The sequence below is a fragment of the Galeopterus variegatus genome, unplaced genomic scaffold, assembly GCF_000696425.1.
Source record: "Galeopterus variegatus unplaced genomic scaffold, G_variegatus-3.0.2 Scaffold431, whole genome shotgun sequence".
Lineage (NCBI taxonomy): Eukaryota > Metazoa > Chordata > Mammalia > Dermoptera > Cynocephalidae > Galeopterus > Galeopterus variegatus.
In genome coordinates this window covers 63,864-79,604 of record NW_007726542.1, presented here as the reverse complement: position 1 = coordinate 79,604, position 15,741 = coordinate 63,864, and the positions used below count along the sequence as shown (strand labels likewise).

The window sequence follows — 15,741 nt, the reverse complement described above, 5'->3', positions numbered from 1 at the left end:
CGCAGCAACCATGGCCCGCGCCCAGGCACTCGTTCTGGCGCTCACCTTCCAGCTCTGCGCGCCCGAGACCGAGACTCCGGCAGGTAAGCGCGCGGCGGTCGGACCGGGCTGGCCCCGCCGAGCCCCGGGGCCCGTGGCGTAGCTCGGAAGAAAGTGAGTGTGGGGTGATCGGGCGTTACGAGCGTGCACCCCGGCGTGTCTGAGCGCAGGATGTACGGTCGTGTGCTCAGAGTGCTGTGAGCCTGCGAGTCTTGTGTGTCCGTGAGTTCTGTGTGCAAGAAAAGATGCTGTGTGCGTTGTGTGTCTGCGAGTGTGTTGGGGTGAATGTCGTGTGCATCGAGGCATTGGGTGTGCGCTGAGTGTCTTGTGTGTCTGCCAGGGTGTTGTGTTTGTGCAGCCAAGGAGGTGGTGTGTCTGTTGTGTGTGCATCTGAGTTTGGTTGTGTGACCGGAGTTGTATCTGCTAATGTGTTTGTTGCGTTTGTGTGCATCTGGTTTGCCGTAGCCGGAGCGCTGTGTGCTGTGTGTCTGAGAATGGGTTGTGTGTTGGTGTTGTGCGTGTGGCCGGGAGCGTGTGTGAAGTCGTGGGAACGGTCCGGAACGCGTGTGTCCGCGCCCTGAGTGCGCGATGTGGACGTGGGGGAGTGTCTGGGGCTTGTGGTGTGCGCCGCCGGGGACTGCGTGGGTCCGAGGGCCAAGTGTGCCGGGAATGCGTGTGTGGGAGCGTGTCTGGAGCGATGTGAGTGTGAGTGTGTCCGTGCATGCTGGCTGCGCGTCCAGGAATGTTGCGAGTGTGGTGCGCGCCCGGGCCGTGGGTGAGTGCGTGCCCGGGGCCGCCCGAGGGGGCGGTGGCAGAACGTGTGCGCGCGTGTGTGCGCGTGTGTGTGCGGGGGCCGGCGCGGCTGTGCCCGGGAGGGGCTGCGACGTCGGGGCGCGGGCAGGGCCTGGCTCGCGGCCGCGGAGCTGCGCCCCCTCCCGTCTCTCGGGACACTCCCTCGGTCGACTCGGCAACTTTGTGCGGCCTCTTTGCCGGCCAGGACCGCCGCGTGTGTGTGTGTGTGTGTGTGTGTGTGTCCGTGCCGTGTGTGTCTGTGCGTGTGTGTCTGTGTGTGTCTCTCTCTGTGTGTGTTTGTGTCAGTGCCGTGTGTGTGTGTGTGTGTCCGTGCCGTGTGTGTCTGTGCGTGTGTGTCTGTGTGTGTCTCTCTCTGTGTGTGTTTGTGTCAGTGCCGTGTGTGTGTGTGTGTGTCCGTGCCGTGTGTGTCTGTGCGTGTGTGTCTGTGTGTGTCTCTCTCTGTGTGTGTTTGTGTCAGTGCCGTGTGTGTGTGTGTGTGTCCGTGCCGTGTGTGTCTGTGCGTGTGTGTCTGTGTGTGTCTCTCTCTGTGTGTGTTTGTGTCAGTGCCGTGTGTGTGTGTGTGTGTCCGTGCCGTGTGTGTCTGTGCGTGTGTGTCTGTGTGTGTCTCTCTCTGTGTGTGTTTGTGTCAGTGCCGTGTGTGTGTGTGTGTGTCCGTGCCGTGTGTGTCTGTGAGTGTGTGTCTGTGTGTGTCTCTCTCTGTGTGTGTTTGTGTCAGTGCCGTGTGTGTGTGTGTGTGTCCGTGCCGTGTGTCTGTGCCGTCTGTGTGTGTGTCTGTGTGTATGTGTGTCCGTCCGTGTGTCCCCGCGCCCCCGCGCTTCTGTCTGCTTTGTGATCGCGCCCTCTGGGTGTGTTTCGGAATCTGGTGTCTTTTGGGGGGGGTGTGATCGCGTATCTGAGTGCGTGTATCCGGAGCCTGCATCTGCGTGTCCGTGTGCACGTCGGAGTGTGTGCTGTGGACCGTGTGTCGGGTTTGTGTTTGTGTGTGCATGTGTCTGTGTGTGCGTGTCCCACATCCCACCCTGAGGCCTGGGAACCAGACCGTGGCCCCCGGCGCGGAGTTGCGCCCGACGCCTCCCCTGGGACGGAGGTGGCCGCCACCCTCCCGGGGACTTCCTCCACCCCCAGCCCGGTACCCCGGGCTCGAGTAACTGGGAAACGCCCCGGGCGGGATCCGAGCCGAGACACGTGCGAGAGCCGCCTTGGCCCGGAGAGACTCCTCCTGGCCGCCAGCCCCAGACAGCGGTCCTCCCCAGGATCGAGTTCGATGCGCCGCCGCCCACTCGGGCGTCTCGGGTCGGAGCTACCCGGGCTCCTGCAGTTGCCCCGGTCGCTGGCTCCACGCTTGAACCTCGCCCTGCAGCTCTGGGACCATCGGGCACAGCTTCAGCTTTGACTTCGCGGTGCCAGAGAGGACAGACGCCAAGGCGACCTTCCTGCCGATCCTCCCCCGTGTCCTTCCCCCTCCCCCACCCCGAAATCAAACCCTTGGGGTACAGCATGCTACCCCACCCCTACCACCATCACCTGGAGCACACTCACCTGTCCCTACTGCCAAAAGAGGGGATTTGACAATCTAAGGTTTGGGAGTGAGACCTGGAGCAAGTTATTCTCATTTTTGATGGCTCTGTCTTATGGTCATAAGAATAATGCTGTATGGTACTTGATAGATTGTAAAGTAAGGCTCTGCAAGTGCCAGGGAACTCAGGGTTTGAGCATTGATACAAAGCCCCAGCGGCTGTTATTTGAAACAGGGGGGACATAGTTCAAATTCTGCCGCTGCCACTTACTGTTCATGTGACCTTGAGCAAGTCACTTGACTTCTAAAGTTCCTGGTATCCTTGTAGCTGCTACTACTAGAGCTTAATTCAGAAGCCCTTAGTAGAAGAGATGGGATATCCCCCTGCCCGCAATCTGGGTAGAGTCAGCCCAGCTCCCTGAATGCCTCCTGGGTTTCCTGGGTAAGGGCGGTGTGTAATGTTTCTCTGCTGAGCAAACCTGGCAGTAATTGTTTCTGCTGTGTTTTAGCTCATTCTGTCCTTCTGGTCGCTGGAGCTGTGGACGGCAGGAATGAGGGAGAGGCTGCCCAGTGGTTTTAGGTTGGGCAATAAAGGCTTGTCTGGGCAGCCTGCCCTTTTCCCCCAGGCTGAGGGAGGGGACTCGCCAGGAAGCGGAGAGAGTGGCCAGGGTGGGGGTGCTGAGCTCCTGGACAGCCTCCTACCCTGCTCTGGTGTCAGGGAAAATCCAGGGCAGGCACCCTGCTTGCTGGAGGCATGCACCATCCTTGCATGCTTTCATCAGCTGAGCTGGGCTTGTGGGGCGGCCTTTCCGTGCAGGGCTGGGTTAGCCAGAGTTGCGGGGGGTGCCTTGTGCCCCTTCCTCCCTCTACCCTCTTCCTCCATCATGTCGCCCTCCCTGCATCCTGATGTGTCCTATCCTTATGCCGTCTCAGTCTCTCTCATCTATCCCCTTCTCTCCATCCTCAGCCATCTTTCACCTGCAGGAAGGCTCCAGTCTCTTCCCTCCATCCCTCCCTCCTTGGTGCCACGGATCTTCCTAAAAAGCATGTTTTAAACCCATTGAAGGTTTCCCATTGCCTTCAGGGTTCAGTCCTTCCCCTTTGGCCCAGTTGCTTGCTCCAGTCCCCACCTGCCTGTCCAGCCCCATCTCATTTTCTGTCACTTGCCCCTTGCATCCTATGATCTGGCCAGCCTGACCCACTTACCAGTAGCCCTCTAAATGCCCATTTCCACCATCTTCTATCTGGGCCTTTGCACAAGCTGTGATTGATGCCCAGAACTCTCTAACTTTACCTCTTCCCAGGTGTACTCCTGCAACTTGTTCAGCTCTCAGCTTAGATGTCACCTTCTCCCTGAAGCCTTCCTTGGTTATGCCCTGTCTTAGCCTGGGAAGGGAGGGGTGTGGGGGTTGATTGGATTTTTACATAGCATTGTCATTATTGTAGTTACAATTTATTGGTCCTGTTTCCCTTATCAGACCATGAGCTCTGTGAGGATAGGGACTGGGTATTTAGTTCACTTCTGAATCCTTAGTGCCAGGGGCACAAGGCCTGGCCCACTGGATCTGACTAACTATATGTGGCATGAAAGAATGAGTGAAGTTGAGTAGGTCAAGTTCAGAGCTAGGAGGCCAGATGGGGGTGCACTGACACCACTGAAGGTAGAGATTAAAGATAGGTTTTCTCTCCAGGAATCTGGAAAGTTCTACTGGGGGATGGTGTTAAGTTGTGAAAAGGCCATGTAGAGAGTGTCATCTGGGAGCTCTGAGTTGGTGAGATTAAGTTCCTGCCAGAAACCGAGGGGAGGGAGCAAATCTCCTGCCTGCCAGCCCCTCCTCCCAGGCTCCCAAACTGCTTCCCTCTGCCCTCTGGCCCCACCCCCAGCAGCTGGCAGGGCCTGTCCAGCCCCTACTCTCAGCCCTTTGTGACTAGGCCTGGCAGTTGGTGAGGCATTGAGTCCCAACGGTCAGTCTGAGTGTCGGGGGAGGAGGGGGGAGGGGGGGCCCTGCATTAGTGGGGGAGGGATGCTTCCCGGCAGACCCTGCTTCAGACTTCAACCCCAGATCCTGGGGTGGGCAGATGGGGCCACAGCCTCTGTCCTGGCTGCTTGTGTGCTGGAGGGAAGGAGGGAGAGCTGCTTCCTGTGGTGACCCTTGCAGGTGGAGTTGGGGAGGCTGCTAAGGTGTATGCAGATGTGACCCTGGCATCTGGGCAGTCAGAAAGGAATGTGTGTGTGTGTGTGTTTGTAGCTGGGGGCACAGGGCACAATGTGTGGCTGTCAGGGTGTCTAGCCATCTGGTTACCTTGGTGTGGCAGGATCTGAGTCTGGAGTAGGGGAGGGGACCAGCTGCTTTGTTCCCTAGGGAACCTGATACTAGGGTGTCTGGATATCCAAGTGCCAAATTCCTGGAGTTGGGTGCAGAGCTATTTGGATGGGTGGTGTTTCAGTATCCAGGTGTGGGTGTCCCAGTACCAGAACGTGGGTGGGTGTGTGCTGGTGGTTGTGCCCAGCTCAGCCTCTGACACCCCCTTCCCTGGGGCTTGCCTCTCACTCTTGCTTCAGACTCCAAAGCCAGGAGCCTTGGGAGGAGGCCCGATGGTTCTGTTTCTCCATGATTAGTCAGTCTAGAGCTGCCTTATCCAGTTGAACTTTCTATAGAGATGGAAATGTTCTCTACCTGCACTTGCCAATACAGTGGCCACTTAGCCACATGTGGCTGTTAAATTTAAATTAGTTAGAATTAATTAAAATAAAAATTCCATCCCTCAGTAGCACTAGCTGTATTTCAAATCCTCAACAGCCATGTGCTGCTAGTGGCTATCATGGTACTGGTCAGTGCAGTAGAAAGCACTGTTGGGTAATGGCTCTAGACTGACTAGGGTTCTGTGGACAGTGCTGGTCGCTGGTCTAGAGGTGCCAGGCCCACAGCACCTTTAGCAAGGCCTGGGCACCTCAGGAGGTAGAATTGGTCTCGATGGACTGTCACTAAGTGGCTGTTAAAAAGGTTCTGTTGAGGCCCTGTCCCCTTCTCTGAAATCTCATCACTTCTTGCCTGGACTATTGCAATAGCCGTTCTGCTGTCGGCTTCTTGCTCTCCAGTGCTTCCACCACCCTGTGACCAGAATGACCAGACATAGGATGCTGCCATTCCCTTGACCAAGCCAGAGGCTCCCCAGCACCCAGGGGACCCAAACCTAACATGGTAGATGAGGCCCTGCATGACCCGTTCTTCTTTTCCACAACAGCTTCACGTTATACTTCTCCTCCACTGATCCCACTCCTGCCTAGTCATCTTATGATCTAGGATCACCAGGCTGATTGCTGACCCCAGAGCCTGCCATGCCTTGTCACACCTCTCTACCTTTGCACATGTGGTGCCTTCTGCCGAGAAAGCCTCTTCCACCCTTCTTGTCTTCTGGGTGTCTGCCTACTTGCTCAGCCTTCAGAGTCCAGCTCCATCGTCCCTAGTGCACTGAAGTCTTCCAGCTCTGTCCCAGCGAACTTGATCAGAGTTGTGCCATAAATGCATGTGTGGCGATGTGATACTGTTCTTTTCTGTCTCCTTTCCCCACTAGGCTGGGAGCCCCCTGAAGGCTGGGCTGTGTCTTTGTCAGCCATCTCTGGTCTCCAGAGCTTTATCCATGGCAGGTGCCCACTAAGTGTTTGCATTGGTGTGCATCTCTGGGTGTACAGGGAAGGCTTAGAGGGGGTGGAGGGAAAGGCTGGGGCTCCAGACAGCCGTCCTGGATGGGCTGGTGTGCCTCCTTGGCTGGCTCTGGGCAGGTGCTGCCATTGCCTGCAGAATGGCAGGGGAGGACCCTCAGGTGGATGACTCAGGAGATGCTACTACTCAATGATTCAGGAGGTCTTGGGCAGATTCCCAAGGTGCAGACCCTGGGACCAAGTGGTGAATCAGAAGAGATGGGGAGAAAAGTGGCTTAGAGGGTGGCTGGGGTTTGGGAGTCTGAGGGCAGAAGACGAGGAGAAGGATTGGGATGGGGGTATTAGGAAGGGGTTATTTGATATTTGATGGGCAGGTCACAGCTGGGGCTGGCGTGGTGGCTAGGGAATGGGGGATAACTGCTGATGAAGATATATCTGGGGGATGGGACAGCTGGCAATGAGAGGACAGGTGGTGTTGGGGGAACAACTGAGGGTTGGGGGATGGAGAGAAGAGGAGGTGTGGGACAGCTGGGGGATAAGAGGTGACAACTGGGTGGTATCAGAAACCTATCTGGGCAGGATAGGTTGGTCTCAGCTGAGAGAGTGGGAATTATATTACTCAGAATTTGTGTGTGTGTCTGTGTGTGTTTACACATGTGTACATGTGGACCCTTGTGGTTGTGCATGTGTGTAAGTATGTGTACCTAGAATGTGGTGGTTAACAGCGCGGGCTCAGGAGCTATACCGTCTGGGTTCTAATCCTGCTTCCACCACTCCTGGCCGTGTGACATTAGGGCAAGTTGCTGACCTCTCTGGGACTTTAGTGTTCTTATTTGTGAGATGGGGATAATAACAGAACACACTGCATGGGGTTGTCATGAGGATATATTTTATATTTATACATACCTAGTTTAGAACAGGTCCTGGCACATAGTAAGTGCCGTGTAAGTGTTAACTATTATTAAGTGCGTGTGCATGTGTGTGGGCATCCTGTGTGCTCAGAGAAGTTTGTTCTTGGCTTCTGATGAAGTCCAGGCCTGGGAGGAGGTGATGGTGGTGGGGAGGCGGGGTGGGGTGGTGGGGAAGTGGCCAGCCAGGTTGGTTGGGCCTGGATCTCCTCTCACATCCTTCCTCCAGTTCATCCCATCTCCCACTCACCTTGTGCCAATAGGCCTCCCTCTCTGTCTCTTCCCTGTCCTGTCCCATACTGCTCTGCCCTGGGCTGGGCGCCAGAGGATGTGCTTTAATTGTCCAAAAGCTTTTCAGCAGAATCCAAATTCATTGTTTGCCTGCCAGCATGTTGAGGCCCTGCTCAGATATAAATAAATACCTGGACAATGTGCTCAGTCCTGAACTGCCTGTCCTGTGGGTGGCAGTGGCTTCATCCTGTGCCCTTGGAGAGTCACTGGGGTGAAAGATGTTGGAGGGTGGGGGACAAGGTGGTGGGATGCCCATAGGGCAGATGACGCCTCAGCCCCCAACCTACAGGGTGAGCCAGCCCAGCCTGGCAGAGCTGTAGGCACAGGGTTTCCTGGAGGTCTGGGCTCCCCTCCCTGTAATACTTTGCAGTGTGCCGCATTGTTGCCTGGTTAACTGCACTGCATCAGGCTCCAGACTGCTCTGGATGTGCACTCGCTGGGGTTCCTGGACCCAGCATCCTTGCACTCCATTGCACCTCAGCCCTCCACTGCATGACTGCACTGGGATTCTGTGTTTTACTGGGTGTGTGGGCTCTCCTGTTTCTGTATGCTCTGCCTCTGCATTGTCCCATCGCACTGTGTTTCCCTCTGTAGTTGTCCTGCTATGTGTGTCTTTGCAGCTCTCTTCAGTGCTGTAGTGTGCCTCTACTGGATGTCAGTGTTGCATTGGGAAGGTGGGTTCTCCTGGGTTTCTGGACAGAGTGCCTTGCACTGCGCCACTGCCTGAGACCAGCACACAGCTTTCTATGGCCACATTGCATGGTTGTATCTTAGAGCATTTCTGTTCTGCACTGCAATACTCAGTGGGCAGTCTACATTGCACTGGGCATGTGGACTCTCCTGTAGTTTGGCATAGCTCCTTGCATCGCAGCACTGCACTGTGCCGACAGATGGCATGCTACCACAACATTGCACCTTTGCATCACGTGGCATCTCTGTTCTGCACTGCATTGTTGCAGTGGGCATCTGCACTGCATCAGGCATGTAGGCTGTCCTGAGTTTCTGGGCGTAGCCCCTCTGCATTCCACTGTTGTCTTGTACCAACCCAGTGCACCTTTGCCTCCCACAGCACTTCTGTGCCACTGCTTGACTGCATGGAACAGCCCTTACACTGCACCACTGCTGCTGTGATGCTGCCCACTATACTCTCTCAGCCTTTCCCTGTATTACCCACCGTGTAGGCTGGTGTTGTTTCCCAGGTTTCCATTGGCAGCCCCAGGTGAGCAACATGTTTACATCAAGTGTCCTCACTGCAGTGTACCTCTGCCCCACATTGCACACTGCTCAGGGAGTCTGTACCTTAGGACCACTTTGTTAGGCTTTGGGACTGGCTTGGGTTTTTGCAGACAGCACCACTGCACAGTAACTGGCGTTGTATCTATGCATGGCACAGAATTACTGCCGAGGGCCTCTATGCTGCCATGGGGCTGGTCGCTGTTGTGTTGTGTTCACTGCTCCACCCAGTGTCTTCACTGCTTTCCATTTTTGTACCACTGCCCTCAAGTCTGCACCTTCTCTACTCCTTGGGACTGTATTGAACTTGTATTTTGGACAGGGTTGCCACACCCAGTAATCTCTTCCATACCTCACTGCCTCCTTTCCTTCCCTGGACCTCTGTCCTGCATGCCTATGCTGGATACACCCTTTCTGTGAGAATGCATGGAGCTTTTACTGTGTGCTGGGCCCTGTGCTGGAGAAGAACTTGGAATACTTGAACTTACCACCTTGGTGTTCCTCCATACGCCTATCAGGTAGCACTGAGCGCCAGCCCCAGGCACCACCAAATGCACTGCGGTGGTGCCCTGTGCCTTGGTGCAGCTCTGGGCCATGCCCACCAGGGACATGGCTCCTCCTCGCTGCATCATGGCCCTGACCAATTCTGCCACATGGTAGCAGATGTTTGCGCTGGGGTCTTTGCACACTGTGTGCTCTGCTCCCCTGCACTGTAGAATCACATTCTGCCCCTGTACAGTATAAAGCTGCTTCACCGTACCTTCACACACCACTGCATGGCTTTGCATAGCCCCCTTTCTCCACGGTAACTTTATAAAGTACAGATCTTTGCACTGTGTGGGTTTGTGCACGGCCCCATGCCCCTCCACTCTGTATTGTTTCTTTGTCTGCACTGCAGGAGACCTGAAAACTCTTTGCTCACTGTACCTCTGCACAGCTCAGACCTCCACTTGGCCCTTCACTTCCATATGGTGTCCAGCCCTGGCCTGTGCCTTCCCTTTATACTGCCAATAAGGGGAAGCACTACTGCTAACTCTGGGATTTGCGCTGCATATGGATCAGAGAGATGGGGAGTGGGTCTGGTGGCAGCTCCCCTGCTGTAGTTGGCTTCTTTCCATCCTCAGTGGAGATGGCAGGATGTTGGTGTTGTTGGCTGCTGTGAATGGTGCCAGCTCAGCTTTCTCTCCCTGTGGCCTGGCCCTGGGTGATCTCCCTGGTTGCAGCCATGCTGAACCCTGGGTGATTAGCAGATGGGCTTATGGGCTTTTTGCTGCCAGCCCTGCCCATAATTAATTGCTCATCAGTTAGTTGGCGCTCTTGCTGGTAGCTCTGGGAGCCCTGGCCTAGATCTGGATGTGCTGACCTGGGCAGGGAGAACAGTGAGGTGGGCTGGGCCAGGCCTCTGGGCTAGAGTCACAGTCCTTGAGCGGGGAGCAGTTGGTCAGGGTCAGACTAGTTGGGATCATGGTGTTAATAAGACCAGCCACTGTTGGCCATCTACTTTTCACAGGGCTTGGGGATGGGGTTCAAAGTCATGAGAACCAATCCTTGACTTCAGGAAGGGAGGTGGTGGGGGTCAGACAGGACTGAGATGGAGCTGCAGTTGGGATGGAGAACCTGGGATAGGCTGGATTGGGCAAGAGTGTTCAGGGGTGAGGCCAGTGTTAGTTCCAGGGTTGGGTTGAACTACATAGAATAGGGGTGTGGCTTTGGATGATCAAAAAGACCAGCATTATTGCTGGGGTTGTATTTGGGTTCCCAGGCTAGGGTTGGGGCTGTGCCTGGGATTGGGTGAGATCACAGCCCCTAGATTTGCAATCTGTTAGGAGAAGTTTTGTTTCTCTTGAGGCCACCCTTGGGAAATGGATGTTCTATCGATAAACCACAGGGAAGAAAAATCTTATTGCAAACAGGTGCTGTTTACCTATGGTTTTCAGAAAACACTGGTGGTGACTGCAGTGGGCACAGAGCACCATCCCCTGTTTGGTGTGAGGAAGGTCTGGTGCATCGTGCTTGTGGTGTTCACACACACACACAGACACACACACACACACACAGACACACACACACACACACAGACACACAACTCCCTTCTACTCACCCCATATGCCGACTTGCCCCTTAGGCCCATATACCTCTGCTCATGGATGCATATCTACACAGCTGCAACTTCCCAGCACCTGCCTGGGAGACCCACCACACTCTCATACACCTGTGTTCACCTCACATACCTCTCCCCATTGTGTCTCTCTCTGCCCTCTGGTTATTCTTGCTCACATGCAACCTCACACAAGTGCAATCAGCATCGCAGAGCTGGAAGTGACTCTCATTTTTATAGGTGAGGAAGCAGGGGTTCAGAGAGGGCAAGTCACTTGCTCAAGGTCACAAAGGGCCTTAGAGGTTCAGCAGGAAGAAGATCCAGGTCTCCTGCCTTCCAATTGAGTACTTGAAATTCGGTACCAGACTATCTTGTTGCTCTCACATGTGTGTACACACACACACATGTGCACACACGCATAGGGAAACATGCATGTGGAGGTATGGAAACCCTCGCACCAGGGAGACCGCCTCCCATTCTCCTCCAAATGTTGCTCTGCCCCTTATATCACCCCATCCAGAGCCCAGCCGGATGTGGATAAACCATCCCCCTGCCTTCCCAAATTGTGGCTGACGGTTGCTCAGGCAACCGCCCGCCAGATTGGGGAGATTAGCTGAGGAATGTAGCTGGGCCAGTTTTTGCTAAGGCTAGGGGAGCTGGTGGGGGTCCTGGGTTGGTTCAGCCTATGCTTTTGCTCTCAGGAAGTCCTGCACGGAGATGGGTCCCCAAGGAGAGTCCCGGTCTTCTCCCTGATTGTGGACTAATTGAGACTGTGTCCCCAAGGCTTGGACTAGGCTGGGGAAAGGGATAGTGTTGAGAGTGAGGCTGTGTGTGTATGCATGTGTGTGTGCTGTGCATTTCTCTGAGTATGATTGTAGTTTGTGCTGGTTGCATCCAGGATGGGGACCTGAGGCCCCTTTTCTCACCAGTTCCTGACATCTGACTTGGGGCCCCTGGTGGCCTGGTCTTAAGCACTCTCCTGATCCTGTTGTGCTCTCTGGAGAAGCTACCTGCCCTACTCTTGGCTTATAGGATGTATCACTTAACTCATCTGGATCCAGGCACTTCCCTGCTCAAACACTTACTGTGGCTCCCCAATTCAAAATGAGGCCGAACTCACTCTGCCACTTAAGGCCCTCTATGATCTGGCCTCAACCTCCCCTGCCTCCAGCCTCATCACTTGTTGCCTCAGTCAATGCGGGCTCCTGTCTGTGCTTTGGACAGACAGACTGTGTTTACTCACTGCCTTCTTTGCTCCTGCTGGGTCCTTTGCCTCAAATGCCTTTCCACCCATCTCTGCTGGCCAGAATGATGCCCATCTTTCCAGGCCCTTCCTCCAGGAAAGCCTTCCCCTCCACCCTGGACCCTCTCTTGTGGCCTTGGCCCTTCTCTGCTTTGTCTCATTCCCTCACCCTCACTCAGACTAGGAGGTCCCTGAGGGCAGGGTGGGGTCATCATCATCCTTGTGTCTCTAACAGTGCCAGCCTGAGACCTGCTTTGTACTGTCAGGGAGCAAATGTCCTGTGAATGAAACTGAACTAACACATGTGGCCAACAGACGATCAGGGACTTATTTTGTGTTTGCCTAGTCCCCTTGAATCAAGATAGGTGGTTTAAGTCTGAGCTTCTGCACATTGCAGCTGTGTGGCTTTGGGCAAGCAACTGCATCTCTCTGAGCCTGTTTCCATCTGTAAAACAGGAATAATGATAGCACCTACCGTCTGAGCTGCTGTGAGGATTCATCCGCCCACATGGTCATAGTGGTAATGGGCAGCTCCCTCGTGGTACTCGTGTGTGTACCTGTCTGTGCCCACGTCTGTGTTGGTGGAGTCTAGAGGGATTCCTTGCTACCATTCTTGCTCTGAACTCAAACTTGGATTTAGTTTTCTTTTCCCTGGGGCTAGCAGCTGCCAGCAGGAGTTGGGGCTTTAGCAGGAGCTGGGCTTTGGGGTGCCTGGCTCCTGAGCTGCCTGGGCTGGAGGTAATAGGGGCTCTTTCCAGCACTGGGAAGGGCTGACTGTTCCTAGGGTGAGCTGGAGAGGAGATGGGGGGCTCTCTTTGAGGATCCTGGCCCAGAGATACAGGGCTGGCGAAGGACATGGATCAGGGAGAGGGAGCCATTCTGGCCAAGGGGTCACTCTGGATGTGGTCAGTCAGCTCAGGATGTCACCCTGGCTGGGGATCAGTTGTAGGGGTTATTGGCATAGGTCAAGGATCACTCTGGCTGGGGTCACCTGGTCTAGGGTCAGTCAGTCAGTCAGTCTGGTGGGAATTCTGTCTTAAGTCAGATAGTCTGAGGGTCATCTGTGTGAGCTGGGAGCCACTGTGACTGAGGTCAGTCTATCTGGGGGTCACCAACTTGGTTCAGTCAATCTGGGGGATCATATGACTGGAGTCAGTCAATCTTGGGGTTACTCTTGCTGAGGTCAGATGGTTTGGAGTCACTTTGAGCAAAGAACTTGGTTAGGGTGTCACTCTAGCCAGGTCAGTCAGTCTGGGAGTCCTGTAAGTCATGTGGCCTGGCTCAGGATAGACAAGAGGAAGCTGGAGCTCCCAGGCTTGCCCCAGGGCCATGGGTGAGTCATCCTGGGGCAGCTGCCTTGTAACTTGCCTTGTAAATTGGGAAGGAACAGGAAGGGCCTGAGCCCCAGCCAGGCCTCTAGCTCCTGGGCTTCCCTTTCTGGCAATCCCTCTGCCTCATGGAGGCCTTGGCTAACACTCTCAGGGGCAGGCCCAACTCAAGCTGAAGTCAGCTGTTCCTCTCCTCCAGGAAGTCTTCCCTGACCACCTCTACTGGCCATGTCCTCTCTCTATGCTGCACTGTGGATCTTTTCCTATAGGGAGTGCTGAGGCCCTCCCAGCACAGAGGGGGTTAAAACCCACCTCCCACAGGCCATAGGACATGATGCTGACCAGGGCTTTTTAAACAAAGAGGCAAAGAGCTCAGCCAGGGTCGTGCCCCAGCTCTGGAAAGAGTGTTCTGTTATTTCATCCCATGTGCATGGTGCCAGCCTCACACCCACCTCTCATCTGTTCACACTCTGATGGGGTCCAAGAAGTGGAAAGGGAGACCCCAACAATGGCCAAGCCCCCTGTGCCTGGCTTTGCTGGGTGTGTTTCACATGCTACTTCACGTTATCCACATAACAACCTAAAGAAGCAACACAGCCTCTTAAAAATGAAGTCACTTGCCTAACACTGTGCCTGGCATGTGGCACTCACTCCCCAGTTACTCTCTGTTCCCTCTCCTCTTCTGTAGACTGGGAAGTGGCTCAGGCTTGCTCTTTCTCATACTGAAGGCTTTTCCAGTGAGAAGCATGGACTATGGCATCGACCGACATGGGTTCAGATCCTGCTTCTGTTCCTGCGTAGGCTCAAGTGGCACATATCAAGAGCTGCTATTTCCCTAGTGCTTACATGTGCTAGGCATTGTGCTAATGGACCGCCACATTGAATCCTCAACAAGCTCACATGTAGATAGGGAAACTGAGGCTCAGAAAGAGAAGCTACCTTCCTACAGTCACAAGGGTTGGCGAATTGCAGAGTCAAGATTCAATCCCAAGTCTGTCTACTGCCAAAGCCCACTTGCTGATCTACCACGTGGTACTACACGAATCCCTTCACCCCTCAGAGCAGAGCCTCAGTCACCTCATCTGCCAAGTGGGGAGAAGAGTCAATGGCTGGCAGGCATTCAGGATGGGGCCTGGCATGATTTGTGCCTGCTTTCCTGCTACTTGCTCAGGCATTTTCCTGGGGCTCAGATGCCTCAGACTATTCCTGAAGGGGCTCCAAACACTAAGGCTCGGGAGTGAATGTAGGGGACCAGTTTGCAGATCTTTTCTGAACCAGTGGAGTTCTCAGGTGTATTAGGTGCCCAACCCAGGGCTCTGATGAGCTAGCTAAGATACATGGATGTCATTACCAACCAAAGGACTCACATCTATTTCAATCCCTCTTTCCTTTCTCCCCTTCTCATTTAAACTGTAAATAGTGGTTGCAAATCATGGAAATTTGTCTTTGTCATACATGTGCCCAGTCCATTCATAACTATGCTTTTGTGTGTCACATTCCTGCAGGCAGAGACCTAAGTTGGCTGACTTTGGGCAACGACTGAATCTCCTTGACATCTGTCAAGTTGTAATAACAGTGGTACCTGACTCAGAAGGTCACTACTAAATGAGACTCTGTACTTAGAGTGTTTAGCATTATACCTGGCTTTTCCTAAGCACAAGATGATTGATGTTGATTGTTGTTATTTTTAAGATGATACTGTTGGGCTGGCTTAGGGCATTCATGATCCCACCAGGCCCAGGGACCACTGTCTGTCCTCTATGTGAACATGGAGGGCCAGGTGATGGACCACTGAGTAGTAGTTAGGAGATTTTGATTCAAACCTTACCTCTGTCACTAGCTAGCTGTGTGACTCTAAGGAAGTCACTTAGCCTCTTTGGACCTCAGTTTCCTTATCTGTAAAATGGGGATAATTTTAGTCCTGATCTTATAGGTTGTTGTAAAGTCCCAATGATATAGCAATAATGATAACTAGTTTTTACTGAGGAGGGTCTTCGATGGGTGGTTGGGCAGTGGGGGATTCTGGGAAGTACTGGAAGAGTGGGCAGTGTGGAGAAGTCTTGGTATCGGAAGGAGACATTGAGGGGAGGGTCTTGAGAGGGAGAGGGTGGAGGAGGGAGAGTTTTGTTAGTGGGAGGGAGCAGGGGGGGAAGAGCCTGAAGAGAGGGAGGGGATGAGGGTGTGCCTGGGTAGAAGGAGGGGAGAGTGGAGGCCACCCTCCAGGAGCCCTCCTGGTCAGCAGCCCTGCCTAAACCTGGGTTAATCAGACCTTGCCCTCACAGCTGGCTGTACCTTCGAGGAGGTGAGTGACCCGGCAGTGCCCTGCGAGTTCAGCCAGGCCCAGAATGATGACTTCCAGTGGGAGCAAGTGCGGATCCACCCTGGCACCCGGGCCCCTTTGGACCTGCCCCACGGTGAGCCTACTCTCCATCACCATTCCCTCTTCTTTTCTTTCCAGGGGCAGTTCTACCCACCTACGGTGTGACCTTGGGCACGTTACTTAACCTCTCTAGGCCTCATCTCCTTTTGCATCTGTAATGACATACATGACGCTGAATGTGGAGCTCTCTGGACCCTGTGTAATTGTGCATGTTAAGTTTCACTTGTA

General features: G+C 54.3%; 1 protein-coding gene across 1 annotated transcript in view; it reads left to right on the top strand.

Annotated features, from left to right (window-relative positions):
- The first annotated feature begins 10 nt into the window (after positions 1-10).
- PTPRU (protein tyrosine phosphatase, receptor type, U) overlaps positions 11-15,741 on the top strand; it is a 78,862-nt gene continuing 63,131 nt past the window's right edge. The window contains exons 1-2 of the mRNA XM_008568690.1: positions 11-83; positions 15,416-15,547. Of these exons, the coding sequence (XP_008566912.1) occupies positions 11-83; positions 15,416-15,547 (205 nt within the window). The remainder of the gene's footprint in view (positions 84-15,415; positions 15,548-15,741) is intronic.